At 41.1% G+C, this 17,884-nt stretch overlaps 2 protein-coding genes across 3 annotated transcripts in view; one reads left to right on the forward strand and one right to left on the reverse strand.

The window, feature by feature from the left end:
* The window catches only part of LOC137256544 (unconventional myosin-XIX-like), a 45,765-nt gene extending 33,440 nt beyond the window's left edge, over window positions 1–12,325 (reverse strand). The window contains exons 1-10 of one of the 2 annotated variants that reach the window (XM_067794406.1): window positions 12,206–12,325; window positions 11,735–11,815; window positions 10,966–11,088; window positions 10,325–10,424; window positions 9,425–9,576; window positions 8,628–8,744; window positions 3,955–4,028; window positions 3,577–3,656; window positions 1,775–1,844; window positions 1,004–1,106 (exon numbers count right to left, since the gene is read on the reverse strand). In XM_067794406.1, coding sequence (XP_067650507.1) covers window positions 1,004–1,106; window positions 1,775–1,844; window positions 3,577–3,656; window positions 3,955–4,028; window positions 8,628–8,744; window positions 9,425–9,576; window positions 10,325–10,424; window positions 10,966–11,088; window positions 11,735–11,815; window positions 12,206–12,208 — 903 coding nt within the window. In that variant the 5' untranslated portion in view covers window positions 12,209–12,325. Of the gene's footprint in view, window positions 1–1,003; window positions 1,107–1,774; window positions 1,845–3,576; window positions 3,657–3,954; window positions 4,029–8,627; window positions 8,745–8,928; window positions 8,975–9,424; window positions 9,577–10,324; window positions 10,425–10,965; window positions 11,089–11,734; window positions 11,816–12,205 lie in introns of those variants that run through there. The other variant, XM_067794412.1, reaches the window with a different exon arrangement.
* A 96-nt stretch (window positions 12,326–12,421) lies between these two features.
* Window positions 12,422–17,074, forward strand: LOC137256560 (glutathione S-transferase theta-1-like). The gene is made up of 4 exons (XM_067794422.1): window positions 12,422–12,625; window positions 14,076–14,163; window positions 14,457–14,610; window positions 15,326–17,074. Exons 1-4 carry the CDS (start codon window positions 12,514–12,516, stop codon window positions 15,662–15,664), a joined length of 693 nt encoding a protein of 230 aa, XP_067650523.1. The 5' UTR covers window positions 12,422–12,513; the 3' UTR covers window positions 15,665–17,074.
* The last annotated feature ends 810 nt before the right edge of the window (window positions 17,075–17,884 follow it).

Here is a 17,884-nt window from a genome sequence, read left to right on the forward strand (position 1 = left end):
TTTCTCAAGATCGCTAAATCAATTTTTATGTGCATGCCATGAAAGGGAAACCGTTTTGCGCATATCGTCAATGAGATGGTCAAGCCAACAATTCTTGGTCAAAACTAGGATACCCCATTCTAAATATAGCACTATCCCTATTTTGGTACATTACACAGTTTAGAACCATAATGTAAAGCTTTGTTAGCCATATATGGCCTGTACCGCCCGATCAATGCTAACCCTTCATTGTGTAGCCATGTCGTCATTTATGAAACAAGTGTCATTGACCTCAGCAATTTTTGCCACTCTACTTTACTGCTACTCTCCTGTACTGTACGCCTATGGCTGCTTCTGTCACTTCTTTGTTGATATTAAAACAAACAGTATTAATTGATCCGGCTTGTTGGATGGTTAAAATATTTTCTACGATCAACATGATTAATTGTCAGTCATAATTATCGCATCAGATTGTATTGAACTGTAACAAAGTCTAACATATTGCATACTATTGGTCTTCCAAACTGTGGCGATCAGAATCATTTGTGGTTGTGTGTTGTAGTTCACTCTGTATGACTTCAAGAAACAGTGAAGTCCATGGTCAGCCAGGCTGTATATATACCCATTGGGATCCAGTTGTAGTTCAAATCGTGATCACCTCGATCATCATTGTGAAAGACATTGCGACCACAATCGTATTATATCACATAAGAGTTCATTGGTTTGCAACAAACACATCAGAACATATGTACCGCACCGTCCCAAATTGGGGGACCCAATTGCAAAGATTGTGTCAGATCGCAACCCAACTGAGGAGTCAGTAGGGACGATCCTATCATAGTGCATGTGATCAGATCATGACAATAGCGCAACAGATTGTATCAGGGCGTATCAAATCACATCACCTCATATCTAAACCTGAAATTTCAGAGAAGTTCCATGATAAACTAAGAATGGCCAAGCGTGGTGTTCAAAACAAATTGCACAACAGTATGAAGGTCCTAGCATGACATGATAAGCTGACCTGATAGAAGATGTGAAAGTTACAGTCTCCTGAGCCCTGGTGGACAACTCTGGTCTTCTCCAGGAGGTAAGTCTGTATCACCGCTCCCTGCACATGACCACTCCTGAAACATGCCAACCCAGTCTACTTACTGCATAGGTTAACTTTTCAAGGGAGACTTCCTTGACTGTCCCTGCACATGGTCATTCCTGAAAATATGCCATCCCATGCCTACACTACTGCAGGCTTTAATCCTCCAAGGGAGACTACTCTAACTGTTCTAAGCACATGGTCACTCCTGAAAATATGTCAACCAATGTCGACACTCTTGGAGGTATGAATCCTTCAAGGGAGGCTACTCTCTGTACTTTACTGAGAAACAGTAATCCCAAAAATAAACATGTTACACTTGATCACTTTCAAAATGACAACATATACATTCAACCAGCAATATGAAAATATGCAACAAAAGAGTCCAGATACAGATATACACAGGAACTGACATAATACAAAGTCCTTGTCTGTGTTGTCTAAAGTTAGCTTCAAGAGAAATGAACCATACCAGAAAAATTCTATTTGAAGTTGATTACACTTGGGGTTCACTGTTTAGCTTTTTCTCAGTAAACTGCATGAATTTAGCTTTTACGCCACACTCGGCATTGTTCAAGCCATGTTGCTGCGGTCTGTAAATAAGCGAGTCTGAATCAGACAATCCAGTGCTTCAACAGCATAAGCATCGATCTAAGCAATTGGTCTGAGAAAAACAACCAAGTGTAACACTGATGTTCTCACCTCTGAATCTGCAGCTGAATGAATTTCCCAAATCTGGAACTGTTGTTATTCCGTGGTGTTACAGCATTACCTGAGATGAACAGTAGTGTTGGTCTGATTATAGAAATTGGTCGTAGTGACTAGACGATCAAGCAATCAATCATGTTTTCTCATATTCAAACACAAACAATTTTGGAGCACTTGTTTGCATTAACACTATTTTTCACAATGTTGCTTTTCACTGTATCATTTAATTTACATAATCATAAGCACTATGAGCTTGTTCCAAGTCATGACTGAATTTATGTTAAAGACTCAAGGAAATTCATGTTCCTTACACACTAGTAAACCTTCAAAGATGTGAAATTTGCAAATGCAATTTGTGCAATTAGCACAACAACAAAAATATTATGCCTTAACAAACACAAGAAGCACAATTGATAAATGATGCTAACCAACTGGTTGTAATGAACCAAATAATCAATCATGAGATTTCAACCAATTCCCACGACTTTTGAACAATGCTCTACATAGGTCATGTGCATAGATGTTCGTAGATTTGTGTATTCCTGATACAGATGCAATTATATGTAACTATATAGACCAAAGAACATGGTGGATTAGATTATGTGTTCTGTAGGCAAGGTGGGGTGAAACAGGGTTTTCATTACAAGATCATTGCACTTATATTGCTAAAGCATGTACATCTGTGTGTTGGCATTTGTTCTGGTCTGCTGTTTCTTAGCAGAAAAATGAGATACCATGCCATAGTTTCACATGAATACTAGTACCAAATGCAGGCACAATGCACCAACCCTAAACTCACTTGTCAGAGTTGTGTCCCCTTGAAGCTGAGGACCAGACAGGCTAACAGAAAGTAAATATCAAGGACCAGGTAGGGTAACAACAACTATGTATCAAGGACCAGGTAGGGTAACAACAAGTATGTATCAAGGACCAGATAGGGTAACAACAAGTATGTATCAAGGACCAGGCAGGGTAACAACAAATATGTATCAAGGACCAGGTAGGGTAACAACAAGTATGTATCAAGGACCAGGTAGGGTAACAACAAGTATGTATCAAGGACCAGGCAGGGTAACAACAAGTATGTATCAAGGACCAGGTAGGGTAACAACAAGTATGTATCAAGGACCAGGCAGGGTAACAACAAGTATGTATCAAGGACCAGGCAGGGTAACAGGAAATATGCATCAAGGATCAGGTAGTGTAACAGCAGGTATGTATCAAGGGATAGGAAGGGTAACAGCAAATATGTATCAAGGGATAGGAAGGGTAACAGCAAGTATGTATCAAGGACCAGGTAGGGTAACAGCAAGTACATATCAAGGGCTAGGTAGGGAAACAGCAAGTATGTATCAAGGGGTAGGCAGGGTAACAGGAAATATGTATGAAGGATCAGGTAGGGTAACAGCAAGTATGTATGTATCAAGGGTCAGGCAGGGTAACAGCAGGTATGTATCAAGGGGTAGGCAGGTTAACAGCAAGTATGTATGAAGGGCCAGGCAGGGTATACATCAAGTATCATCATTCAATGTCAGAGTATTGCACCACGGTAGATCAAAGTGCTGACACTCTGGGCAAACAGTCTATCCAAAAGAAACTGCATGTGGTCTTGGAATTTAGAAGCTATTAAGTGTTACACATTGGTGCTATTTCCTTTTTGGCAGCGGTTTTCCCATTCTACATTCTACAGACACTTTGATGATTAGGTATACTATAAACACAAATGCTTCAGGTTCAACCAATCTGGACAACTGTCACCACATTTCAATTCAATATATCAATCATGACATTGTTACCAAATGCCTCTAGGATGGGATTGGAGTCTAGGATTCTCCTCTCAATGGCCTTGCCCTTTCCTGTACATTCGGAAAGTTTCCTGAAACAAAAGAAATGTGCCACATGCATCTCCTAAATGATGGTCAATATTCACATGACATAAATTCAGATGCGATATATCTTTGTATCAACACCGAGACAACAGTGAAAGGGGTCAAAGATCTAAACATTATTGGAAATATTCTACTTGCAATAATTGAAAGGAGTAGTCACAGGAATTTGTTGAACATTCAATGAACAATACTGGATCAATCAGTCAAAAATCCTTCTCAAAACTTTCAGTCTTGACGCCTTTTTGGACCATCACATTATACAGATATATGCAACAACAAGCAAACCTGTCCTGGTGGAGGTCTGTGAGAGGGTTGGCCACCACTGTCAGATATCTCAGAAGGTGTTTGGCTGACACAGTCTGGAAAACAGTGAAAATGCATGTCATGCTTTTAGGGATTTCTACAATTTGCAACAGAATCTCAAACAAATCAGATTTTCATTCAACAAAACTCGAACAAACCTTTAGAGGTTGCAGATTCTTTGAATAGAGTCCTCCTTGGGGTACTTATAAGCATTTAAATGTTCTTTAGATTCTTGTGACAGTTGTAACCATATTTTTGAAATAAAAATATGCACAAAACAAAAAACATCGTTTTTGTCTTGTGAGACCACCCATACAGGACCCCTGACCTCGTGACAGCCAAGAGCAGGTAACCCTTAGGCTATAGCCTTAAGCCAAACACTTCCGTTCTGTAACCAATACAGACAGAATGTGGGGAGGAGGGTGGCCGTACCCCAAGGAGGACTCTATTCAAAGAATCTGCAACCTCTACAGGTTTGTTCGATTCTTCTTCATAGAGATCCTCCTTGGGGTACTTATAAGCATAAGACAGACTCCTAAAGACTGATCTTAGGGAGAGGCATTCTGTCTGCTTGTAAACCTGACATAAAACGATAATCACACTTACCTGGTCATGTGACCGTCTGCGCCTTGCGGTGGGGGTGCGGACCAGGGCCAGGATAATACATGGTCTAACCCTACTAATCTGAAAGATAGCCATAGGGTGCCTAAAAACGGGAGCCAGGACAGGCGTCCGATATCATAGAGTTCAATTCACAGGCACCGGCCATGGTGCTAGGGAAGGACTCAGACAGTCTAGACCAGTAAACAAAATACCACCACCATAATAGAGCCCACCACCAATGGAAAGATGGAAAGTATAAGATAAGACACCACCACCAGTCTACTTGTTGCAGCTACAACGTCAAATGATCGTTCTCAATTTTCGAGGTTAGCTCAATCGACTAGGGCGCTCGTGCCCTGCCCACTGGTGAGAACTGACTGGCCAAACTGAGCACGCTCGCTTGACAGTCTAACTGGTAATGACGGATGAACGTGCTCAATGGGCAAGGCGGACGCATACACCTTAGATGTTGCCACAGCCCTAACCGAATGAGCTTTCAAACCCTTTCAAGGTGTATCCCATACAAATGGCAGAGACAAGCCACCTAGATATGGTCTGCTTGTTCGCCGGAAGGCCAGTCTTGCCACCACCATAACAGCAGAACAATTGATCATTCTTCCTAATGTCCTTTGTTCGTTTGATATAAGCCTTAAGGGTCTTACGGACATCTAAGACGAAGAGAGGTACTGGGCGGCAAAGGTTGCTTGATAGCAGGGAGCTCAATAGGCGCCGTTACGTGAAAGGTGCTATCTCTCTTAGGACGGTAAGTATCTGGCAATCGGATGCTCACTCTTTGTGTCTTTGTGAAACACTGTTAATTCTGGGTTGGTGGACATAGCATTTATGTCGTCCACCCGCCTGCCAGAAGTTACTGCCACAAGAAAAGCAGTCTTCCATGTCAACAGCTGGAGGGAAAGAGCCGACAGGTTGTGAAAAAGAGGACCAGACAATCAATCAAGAACGACTGGCAAGTCCCATGGGGGATTAATCCGCAAGACAGACGTACGGATTCTGTCCATGCCTGCAAGGAAGCGCTGAACTAGAGGGTGTTGCCCCAGGAATGTGGAAGGCAGATATTGCCATGGAGTAACCTCTAACTGTAGAAGCAGCCAGACCGGTTTCAAGCTTAGATTGTAGGAACGCCAACACAGATACTAGATCTGCAGAAAAGGGATTGACGATCCCCCTGTCGACACACCAGCGCATAACAGGCCCATCTATCCTCATATTGAACGTTTGTCGAATCCCTCCGCGAAGCCAGAATTGTGTCTGCAACTGGTGCAGGAATTCCTCTCGCATGGAGGCGATTCCGGACAGCGGCCAGGCCACCCACTGAATCCTGGGATTCGGGTGCGGTGCTCCGTTCTGGGACAGCAAGTCCGGTCGAAAGGGTAATAGTACAGGAGGCCAAGCCAGAAACCTGAGAATTACCGAAAACCAGCTTTAAGCTGACCAAAGCGGTGCCAGAAGCACAAGTAGCCGAGCTGGTTGAGACGACTCGTGAGATCAGAGAAACTGGTGGGAACGCCCACAGCACTCTGTCCGTCAAATCGAGCAGAAAGGCGTCGTTGGTTATCGCTCTTGGTATCCTTGAGCAAAACACAGGAATCTGATTCGTCGCCCCAGAGGCAAACAGATCTACCTGGAACGAACTGAACAACTGGGAAATAATCCCGAATATCCCCCGATGCAGCATCCACTCGTGTGGGGCTAGTATACGTCTCGAGAGCGCATCCGCGAGAACGTTGATAGATGGGAATCACCCGAATGTCGAAATGGTCGTACCACAGCAGAAACTGCCATGCCTCCTGAAGGCTTGCTTTAGGATATACGTCATAGCGGTCTGGTTGTCCATCTCGAGACAAACCACCTGACCCCGCACTGACTCCATGAAATTCTCGAACACCCCGCGGACTGCTCTTAATTCCAACACATTGATGTGTAGGGTGACTTCGTCCTAGGCCTGACGGCCCGAGACTGATAGTTCACCCAGGATGCCCCCCAGCCTGTGAGGGAGGTGTCCGTCTAAATCAAGAGAGAAGGTGTCGGTGTCTCTAAGGGGATCCCCCTGGACAGATTTCTGACTTCCGTCCACTACTGCAGGTGAGGAATCAACCAAGCGGGAGTCTCGAGAACAGTCTCGTAGCTCTCCAAATGGGACCACAACTGGGCTAACGCCTGTTGAACGGGTCGCATCCTCAACCTCGAACGCCAGGCCACATCAACTGTAGCCGCCATAGTGCCCAGCAGATGATGCCAAGTTCTTGCTGTGGCCCTGGGGGACACGAGGAACTGAAGTGCAGTCCTCTGAACTACGATCTGTGGCCAGGGAAGCAATCCCCTGTGCCGTATTGAACTGTGCCCCCAAGAACACCAGATTGTGCATGGGGGTCAGGTCTGACTTCTTGAGATTGATGATCCAGCTGAGCTTCAACAGGATGTCCATCACGTGCTGTTTGGCATCGTGTGAAAACAGGAGCCCGAGGGCCCTCAAAAGCCAATTGTCTAGGTATGGATGACAACACCTGCCCTGTGACCTGGTTAGCTGAGCTGGGATTAACATAAGATTGGTGAACACCCTCGGCGCTGTGGAGATGCCGAAGGGCAAAACCCGAAACTGATAACACTTTCCGTCGAACGAAAACCGAAGGTATGTCTTGAACTAGGAGTGTATCGGAACATGGAGGTGACGTGAGCCAATCTCCTATCTCCACGGAAGAGATCACTGAATGCAGTGTCTCCATCCTGAAGGACGGAAAATCTATGAGCTTGTTCAGCCCCTTGAAATTTAAGATAGGTCTGAACCCTCCGTCCTTCTTGGTCACAAGGAAGTACGTGGAATAAAACCCGTTACCTTGATGGCTGCCTTGTCCAGTAATGATTGGACCTTGGCACGGAGGACCTCTACTTTTTCCCGGGAGAACGGCACTGCGTGTGCTGAATCCCTGAGAAGCATGGAGGGTCTCGCTTCCACTGTGGCATGTGGCCATCCCTGACTGTGGACAGGACCCAGGGATTTGAAGTGGCTGCCTGCCATTCCAAAAGGAATAGTGACAGCCTGCCGCCTACAGGGACTTCTGGCGCAAGTCAATATACCCCCACAGTCAGCAGTTCTCCGCCTGCTTGTGCGGGGGACACCAAGGGCTCTAGGCAAACATTTAATGGGAAGCTGGGGCGGGCTTCCCTTTGCCCCGAAAAGGCTGCTGTTGCTGCGGTTGCGGCAACGCAGGACCTTTGCCCTTGCCCTTCACCCTCTTGCTCTGTTTGTGCTGAAGTGGAGCAATCCACTTAGCACCCTCCTACACCATAATTTACAACAAACACAAAGGTGAAGTAAATATGTGTATAACATATAGTAAAACGTATGAAACAGTATAGCTGAACAAACGCTTACTTAAAAAGACCGCCAGAAAACTTAAAAGCTTTGGCGTTAAAAAAGCTTACCGTCCTCCATCTTGCCAGCCACGTGGCTAACCGAAAGGGACAGAAAATGTTACAACATTTTAGACAAGTATACTGTAAAAAATGATTCCTACAGCGCCCATGCGTCTAATAAAGAAACCATACATACAGTTTGAGTCTCTGAGGTACTCATCTTTGAACTTGTCTTTTGCTAAGTATGCAAGAACTTCGGAGAACGTCTGAGCACGTCTTCACAGGGGCTCTGTAGGGGTGGTCTCACATGACAAAAACGATGTTTTTTGTTTTGTACATATTTTTATTTCAAAAATATGGTTACAACTGTCGCAAGAATTTAAAGAACATTTAAATGCTTATAAGTACCCCAAGGAGGATCTCTATGAAAAAGAATGATTAACTCTGGTCTCACCCTGTGGATGGAGGCATTGTCAAATCTTTACACAGCATCAAAGGAAAACGTTTTCTATTTTTTTATAGAGCTTCATTATAGAATGAAATATATGTATATTGAAAAAGTCTTTGGTTTTATTACAGTATAAAAGCATTAAAATGACATGAGTATGTATATACCATCAGACTGTTTACATGTATAGATCATTTCTTAATATCTGTCACTTTACAATACTGCATACCTTGCCTGCCCCACTCTCTCCACTGACGATGATGCACTGACCCCGGGGGAGGGAGTCCTGCTGTAGGCTACTGTGAGCTTCCTTGGCAATTTCATAGATGTGTGGGGCTCTTGATTCCTGCAACACCATCAACCATCCAGGACCTCATGACATATATATATGAAGTTGTTCCGCATGCAGCCAATGCAATAATATTAAACTAATCCTTTCAGACATTTTCTCCTCCTTGTTCAAGTTTTCAGTAAACAAGTGACAAACATAATAATGATAACACACAAGTTAACAACTTCAAAAATATTACCTTATACAATTTCTTTAATCCTCTTGTTGTGTCCATTCAAAAAAGCTTCCCTGCAAGCTATGCTGACAGCAAGAGGTGACAATGTACTTGTTCATCAGTCTGGTACAAACGGCATAAACAAGCCAAAGACCGAAAAGAAGAATCTATTATGTTCTTTGAGAGTCGATAAAATCAACCATGCCCATGTGCAAAATATGCAGGTTTTACTAGTGTGCTTATTATTTGATGCAACACACTACAATTTTCCAGCAATGTGATGATGGTCAGTAAATATTTTTACCAAGTCAGCAAACATGACAAGCAGATCCCAATAGACACTTCTTACTAAAAGCATGGGTTGCTGTGGATCCATCTTAGTCCAAAGTGCAGAGCAATCTTAGTGCTAAGGTGATTGTAAGTCCCATACCTAACATAGACTTACGACTACCGTAGCACAAAGGTTGCATTTTACGACAGCACCCAGATGTTCACAGTTGCTGATTGTTGTAATACCTACTTGTTGGTTGGAGTGTCTTGTGCAATATGCCTCCACAGTGTTAAGTGAGTAAAGATCTGGGATGTCCTTAAATGGATTGACAGCCACCACTGTAGATCCAGCCTTGGTGTAGATACAGTCCAGCTTGAACCTCTCCCACAGGCAGTGCAGGACTGGAGGCAGGACAAACAAGACATTTTACAGGTGCTTCAGTCAATGCATACTTAGCACTTAAAGCCAAACTGGAGCTACTCTGTCTCACAGTGACTTTACCACATTATTTTCCCTACTGCCTGGCCCTCTCTGCAATAGTAAAGCCTTTAAGGTTCAGGATCACTTTTCTCTGAGGGGCTCCTTTTCAATATAAATGAGTTTGTTTGTTACAGTCCAAATTATATAGATCCAGGTACTAAATATTAGTCTAAAGTAAAGCCTGCACTGGTTCTGGAGTCAGTCAAATGTCTGCCTTCTGACATGCTGCAATTTCATTTCTCTTCTCTCTCAACAGTTTTGATCTTACATAACTGACACTGACTCTAGATATATTCCTTTGTTAGTACTCTCTTTAGGTGAAGACTTCATGATGCTTTGAGAAATCAATGTGTATAAAATAACACATACTATGATGCAAGTAACTGGCCTTCATAATTTCCATTCAGGACAGTTTCTTGTGTTTGTTTTCAAACAAGTTTTGAGTAAAATATCTGTCCTTAACTCCACAACTCTCCCACACCAACTGAGTACAGTAATCCACAATTATAACAAAGAAAAAGGAAGTCCTCATTAACGTTTGTAATAACTGTAGTTTGATATACATGGTTCATCTATAATGCCTAACAAGTGGCCAGGACAACTTTTTAGCAGTCTGTTTCTTTTGAGAAGAGTGATCATTCAGAGTTTAATGTATATGACTTGATGTACCTGTGGCTTCATTGAGGGGAGCAAGGTCTGACAAGCACTCGCTGCTGGACAGGGGGACACTGGAACAATGGAGGACATCCTCTTGTCCACACACCAACTCCTGCATGACAAACATATAGACACCAATACAACAAATAACATATAGACCAATATTGCCACCACATTTTATCACAAGGGACAGAGAGAGAATTCATTTCATTCAGTGGGTGACTGGGTGTGATGCGAAGAAATGATGTTCGGGCACTGCAACTGTTCCCATAAGTGTCTTCAGCTGCATCAATTTGCTTATCTTTCAAACACAGTGTGTGTAGACATGCTCTTGCATGTCGTGTACCAAGCATTCCTCGTTAAGATCAACACCAGTCAGGGCAAGAAAAGTATAACAAGTTTTGGCATAACACAGCAAGGAAAGTAAACAACTTTGGTATCCTGTCTTTCTGCTACTCTATCTTAACAGGATGCACCAAAATAAATGGCAGTACAAGCAGCTATAGAAACTGTTTGAAACTAATATCAACAGAATATGAGTTCCATAATATTATGTTTTGTAAAAATAAAAATCTAAAAAGACAGTGTAATTGAAAACAAATTACATAAATGTGCACGTACACACTATTAGATGTACCACATAGATATCTTACCTCCCCTGACATAGTCTCTGCAACAAAAACCTTGTTACCATGGCTACTGGTGGCACTTCTCACATCTTTCAGAACAGCAGTTTCCCAACCGTGATGGTTGCTTCTTATGTAAATCTGTTGTCCCTGTTTCAGAAAACAGTTGGAATTAACAATCTAGAACCACATTAAAAGAATGATAGTCCTAGCCTTTTATTCTTTACAGGAATATTATATTCCTCTGTTTTCTATGATAAGTGTCCCTGTGTGCAAGGAAATTGACTATGTGGGCAATAATTTTTTAAATAAAGTGAAGAAACTGACAGCGTACTAAAGACTTTCAATATCAGTTCCTTGATGGTTAAATCCCTTCTTCCCTGCTGTTTTCTGTAAAAAAAACTGTGTAAAGTGCACATGGAAAATATGGACTCTCATATATGTTGGGATATTTACAAGGACTTCAGAGTTGGTGAGGGGTTTCATACAAGGGACATCATCATAAAACCTCATCGAAAAGATCACTCCCCCCACCCCCACCCTCACCAAATTATTTTTTTTATCCAAAAGACATTGTGGGCAACGTGTACATTCACAACTGAGTAATGACGTGGAGGACTGTAAAATGAAAACCGTAGTGCAACAACAATAACAACAGTAACTGACTGCATAAACTTTTGTGAAAGGTGAAAAAATTGGTTTTCAGTAAATATTGAGGACTGAATGAACTCTCATTTCTCAACAGGTCACTTTGTGACTTAACACGCTGGAAATGATGTGGAAATGTCGGACTTACACACTGAATTGAAACTTTGTGTGGGTTTTCAGTTTCGATATTGTCGGGTTTTCTCTTTCGTCTCACTGGTGTACTCTGATCCTGTGAAATAAGAATACAGAAGATAGCAAATGGACAGTAAAGCGGGGCTTAGATCATCGATTTTCTGACCTGCGCTGGGAGCTAGCTTATAAAATAAGGACCAAAGTCACTGAATGACATTCAGAAGTGAAATTGAATGTATGAACGTCGATTCAACATATTTGATATAAGAAACACAACATTTCGGAGCATGTCTTCTTCAGCAAATGAATGTTTGGTTGCAAAGAACACTGATATGAACGCTAATATGAACCAAGATGAGATTGGCCAAACTGATAGAGCGTGGAATAAAATATATTCAAGAGATGAAGAAATGGAACATACACCTGCGTAGATCTATAGGTATATATATCCACGAATGGAGACGTTCTATCAGCTAACGACAGTTACCATGGTCTCTATTCAACATGTAGCAGCGATTCAGCAAGTTGGAAAAATCACGAAACCAGCTTAACTAGGGTGTTGACATTTTCTTTTAATTTGGCCGCCATTATCGGCATCTGAGTAAACGGATTCTTGATTGGATGGTGATTGGCCAATTGATTAATCCCAAAATCTCTACTGTTATTCCATTGGTCAATTTTATTGCGACCATAGGCCCCAGGGAGTGATAGACTGGGACCCTGCCTCTCACCTCCGAGCTAGAAGGGAGAGCAACGACGCTAAGCGGTTGACCCGAAAACCAGTCAACCACAGTCATGGCGTTGAAAGTGTACTATGATTTGCTGTCTCAGCCATCCAGAGCTGTTTATATGTTTGTAAAGTTAAACAAGATACCATTTGAAGATAAACCAGTTGCGTTACGAAAAGGTATGCTACAAACACAAGTTTCTTTGCATGACATTTTGTTCAGCCTAAGTTATTTTGTAATTATGAGATTTTTTTCGACCTATGGAATTTGAACCCATCGACGATTCTAAAGTCTATGACAGGTACTAGGTGATTGGGACTTTCGACTTTTGTCGGTCTTGACCAGACGTGGAGTAGCATATAGGATATTGAAAGAGTTCCGCCCGTACCCCTCTCGTTCCCTGGTGTAATATTCCAACCCTGAAATAAGTTCACTGTTTTTTTTATACCTTTTGAGGCTTTTCTAGTATTTTTTAATGTGTATTTAGGGTCAGGTATGCATGTCAGTTTGTAATTTTGGCTTTTGGTTGGGGTGGGAGTTACGGGCGGATAGTGATGATGCTCCACTTATTCATTCTCTTGAAAGGGATCGAGTGACTTGGTGTTCTAGCAGATCATGAAGAACAATCTGACATCATTGTTGTAATACATGTATAGAAGTAGCTAGATCCAGCCTTACATATTTATAGGGACAGCATGAAAAGTTAAAATCATGAATGAAAACATTTCCAAGAGTTGTTACATCTTTAGTTCATGTCCGATTCAGTTCTCACATTGACATAGCATAACATCATTGCTTGCGGCAGGGTAGTTTGTCTCACAATCCTTAAACCATGTTATTTTTCCTACTACTTAGCTTTCTCTTCATTGCTAAAGCCCTAAATATAGCAAGTCTAGATTTCTCAAGATTCTGAATTTCAGATTTACCAGGGTAGGGGGCGAGGTGGGAAATTTAAGTGGGTCTATATGTCATAACCAAAATCATATACATTCAGAGACTACAGTTTGTTTGACTCAAAAGCAGACCAATGAATTGCAGAGAACCTAGAAAACTAATAAACATATATTTATAATACACAATGAAACACTAATCAAAATCAAAGCATCAGACAAACCCTGTGAGGTTTTTGAAGAATTTGGCCTAAAAATAAAAAAAAGTTGTTTAACAAACTGTCATTAAAATATTGACCATGTTCACTATTTGTTACAAGGGAGGAGTGCAAAGAAACGGACCAGCCAGGTGTGCAAGACAGGATGGAGATGGTACAGCACAGGTTAATGAATCTGTCAGCACTTGTGCATGTGCTTCTCAAACACCTGGCTGTCCCTTTCTCTGGTCCACTTTTGAGCCAAACAGACTGTACGTGTTAGTCTAGTGTCAGGGGTACTAACTACTATGCTGACTGCATGGAACTCTCTTTGGAAGAGTGTTCTCAAACCCAAACTATTGAGCTCCTTTCAGAGTAGTTGACAACACAAGTGTCGTAGAGAGTAAAATGGTGTCTGTTGAAGCAGATAAAGAGGGAGGTCAATATTTTGTTATGAGCTGATATGGATTAGAAGTCTGGGTATATGTGTGCATTGGGCATATGAAGCTAGTTACTCTCCTACCTTCTGTTATGTGTTGCAGGTGAACACTTCACTGAGGAATTTGCAAAGATCAACCCCTTTAATTTGGTGCCAGTTATTGATGATAATGGATTCAAGCTGACTGAGAGGTACAATCTTGTATTTAGTCATATATTTTGATTCATAGGTTAGTTCATCATATGCGATGATTCAGACATAATTCCTATGAATTCATGGTAAAAGAAAATTCATGTCTGATTGAAACTAACACAACTTGTAAGCAAGCGTAGACCAAGGTTAGTGTGAAGTAATGTCTTTCGAAAAAGGTTTAAAGTAAACCTCATTTTCATTATTTTTAATATTTAATCTTGTAAATATCTCTTCCAAATGATAGACGATCTGTATGTTGAAGAAATTTGTTTACTTTGTGTGTCTTTATCAGTGTGGCCATTCTGAAATACCTCTCCTGTAAATACAACTTGCCTGACCACTGGTACCCACGTACTGACCTCCGCGCTCAGGCCAGAGTTGATGAATACTGCAACTGGCAACATGTTAACACCAGGGGCAGCGCTGCCATGCTCTTTCGACACCTTGTGAGTATCACAATTACCTCCCCTTCCTTTATAGCTTTGTTGTAGTAAATGTTATTTGACACATAAAATCTTGGATACATTTTTTTCTGTATTATTGATAGACATTTGATGTTGTTAATATAATAAATTGATTATTCTAAAACTGTTAGGGTTACTTCAACTTCCCATTTGTCCAGTCTTTGCCAGAGGAATTTAGGCACCAGGTATCATCATAGTATATCTTGATATGACATGACATGGCTGAAAGAATTGATGATTGGAAATATATGTCGGTAGAAAGAAATATTAGGGATGATTGATGTGAAAACTGAGTCATCGATGATACTTGAGGTAAATTATATTATTATTCACACAATGCACAAAGTGACATCTTTATTGATGTGCAGTGTTTGTATTATGTTCTGAATGCTCTTTTTGTTGGTAATCCATCTGTACATGTTTCACCACTCATCACTAACGTGAAATTGGTTCTCTTTTTCTTGACTTGATTAAATATTTTACTTCATGTTTTTCTCCAATATCTTTCAATAATTAATTGATATTCAGTTAACGCTTATTGGTCTCAGTGATTTATGTTGATAGCCAGTGCTAGCCACTAGACGCAGGGGATGGTGTAAATTTTAGTGAATTATCTTGTTATATCAGAGCCCATATTATTGGAAGTCGACGTATTTGCTTGATGTGTGTATATGTATCTTCATGTCTTTGTTTCCAGCTGATAATCCCCAAGGCTAAGAATCAGCCAATCGACATGGGTAAGGTAGAAAAATGTCGGGAAAGCGTTCGTACAGTTATTGCTGGTTTGGAGAAATATTACTTGAAATCCCAGCCATTTCTCTGTGGAAATGACATCTCCATAGCGGACATCCTCGGAGCTTGTGAACTTCTCCAGCTGTATGCAGTCCATGAGGAGAACCTTTACGAGAGCAGTCCCGTGGTTAAGGCTTGGATGCAGAGAGTGAGAGAGAGGCTGCAGCCAGCATTTGACGAAGCCAGCAAGATGGTGTATCGGACCCGTGAAGTCACAAAGTCTTCTCTTGGTTCTAATCTGTGAAGGCATAACAAAGAGATGACATTAATCTGAAAGTGTTGTGATTCAACTGAAATGTCAGTAATCAAACGCAAAACTATTGATCAGTCTGTGATTACTGTTATTATTGTCAAAGTGCTTTATCAAAGTATTTTACCAAAAAGGTTTTGGACCAGAATTTTGTTTGTAAAGGTTCGTTCAGAGACTGCAGGGATTGGGAAAGACAGGGGCCATGGGCCGTTTTGAACATTTTAATGAAAAATGGCCCATGAAAATTTGGAAATTTACTATTGATACAATGGCAGTGACCCATTCTGAATTCAGAAAATGGCTAATAATCCTGAAAATGGCACATTGTCAAAATTCTCTATCCCAAATCCCTGAGACTGGAATATTTTACACTGTGTAAGTCAAGTAAGATAGGCTCGGAGTGCTCATAAACTGAGGTCTTGTGTCAGGCGTCGACATTTTTTTTGAATGCCACTTGCCACAGGGAGAATGACTTGAAGAAACTATCTTGTCCTGACTAATTTTCCACTAGCCCTCACTTTTATGACATAGTCATGAAGATATAATAGTGAAAGAATAAATTAACATGGTATTTGATGTTAATGTTTAGTGGACTATTTATTGAGAAGTCATACGTAGCAAAGAAAGGTAACTCAACCTTTTTATCATTGTGAAATTTAATAGTTACATTATGAGCAGATATGAAACAAAGTCCAAGTGTATTTGCAGTTTGAAACTGTGAGCAGAAAACTTGTAGAAAACATGAAAGTAAGATACTATTATTTGATTGCCCGAAATGAAAACTGAGTTGTCCAGGACATCGGGCAAGGGGATTTTATAAACCCTGTGTGTGCATTCTTTTACTGTTTTATGGAAGTATCTGATTTTTGAAAGTCAGGAATAAGGAAGAGTTCTAAAATTTAAATTTGATGTTGATATTGTTGCTGAGCACAAAAGACCAGTTCAAACTGCAGATGACCCAGGTCTGTTCACACAGAGGAGTTTTGAGTAACAGATTTCAGTGATACATTTAAAGTATTATGAAGAAGTGGTTGTCATATTATTGTCACAAGGCTAATTCACCTGGCTTTCATGTAATTAAGTGTTTGTGTGCAAGATGAAAGTAGACCAGATATAGTGCTGTTTGAGCTAACCAGAGTTGGATGTAGTCAAGACAATTATCTGTATATGCAGGAATGTGCATGGATCCATCCGGTTTCAAGTTGAAGGAACTCTCAATATTAACACTTTAGGATGAAAATCTATGACCATTTTATTGCCAGGCTGTTGATGGGCTTTAAGCCTTTATGGCTGTGTCTGGCAGTGTTCATGCTACTCTTTTCAACAAAAACACTTAGTATGATTACAGGTGTTGATTTTGTTTATTAATGAACCGTTCAGTATAAATGTACCAATTTTTTAAAATGTGTTGATCATATATATGTTTTAATTTTAAGCATAAGAGCAATGTTTTCAAACATTTTATGTGACTGCTTAAAAATGTCATAAAAAGAAATTGCTGCATAATGCTCATACAGTGACAATATCTATGAACAGTGACGTTTGAGTGAACAGTTTTGTCATAACTGACAAAACCCATTTGGAGTGGGAAAAATACCATGATGGAATCATGTCAATCAGACCATATATTTCAAATGAGAGCGGGAAGTTTGGAGGGTCCCAGTCTGCAGGTGCATGGTATTTTAAGGTACGGTAGAGCACCACATGTCACTTGTGGGTGTTACTGTTTTTGGAGCCCATTTTTGATGCGCTGATAAAAGCTGGGTAAAAGTCAAGTCATTAACTCAGTTATGGATATACCTGCGTGTTTTCAACCAACAATCATTAAGATGTCTCTCCTCAATGTCATCGACATGTGACAAGTCGGTCACCACCTGTATGAGATACAAAGTGGACCCAGAAGAGGGGTGTTTGATCCTGTATTTAGATGTTTGCATCAACAACATATGGTTCAGTAATGAGCAACAATTTTTTCTCAAATGCTAAGATGAAAGGCAGCTTGTCTACTGACGGCTAGACAGTTTGTTTGCCATGTTAAGAGATTTGATGCTGTAAGTCTCGTATTGTGAGCCATATCCAAAACACAGACATCTACTTATGACAGTTCAGGGAAGTCTGAGAGCAAATTGGTACCTGGAGCCTTTCTGTATCATCACTTTCCTCGAATAAGAACCGACTAAGGGAGTGGTTTCAACATGACAGTCCTACACCACA

Source organism: Haliotis asinina, chromosome 1 (assembly GCF_037392515.1).
Source record: "Haliotis asinina isolate JCU_RB_2024 chromosome 1, JCU_Hal_asi_v2, whole genome shotgun sequence".
Taxonomy (NCBI): domain Eukaryota; kingdom Metazoa; phylum Mollusca; class Gastropoda; order Lepetellida; family Haliotidae; genus Haliotis; species Haliotis asinina.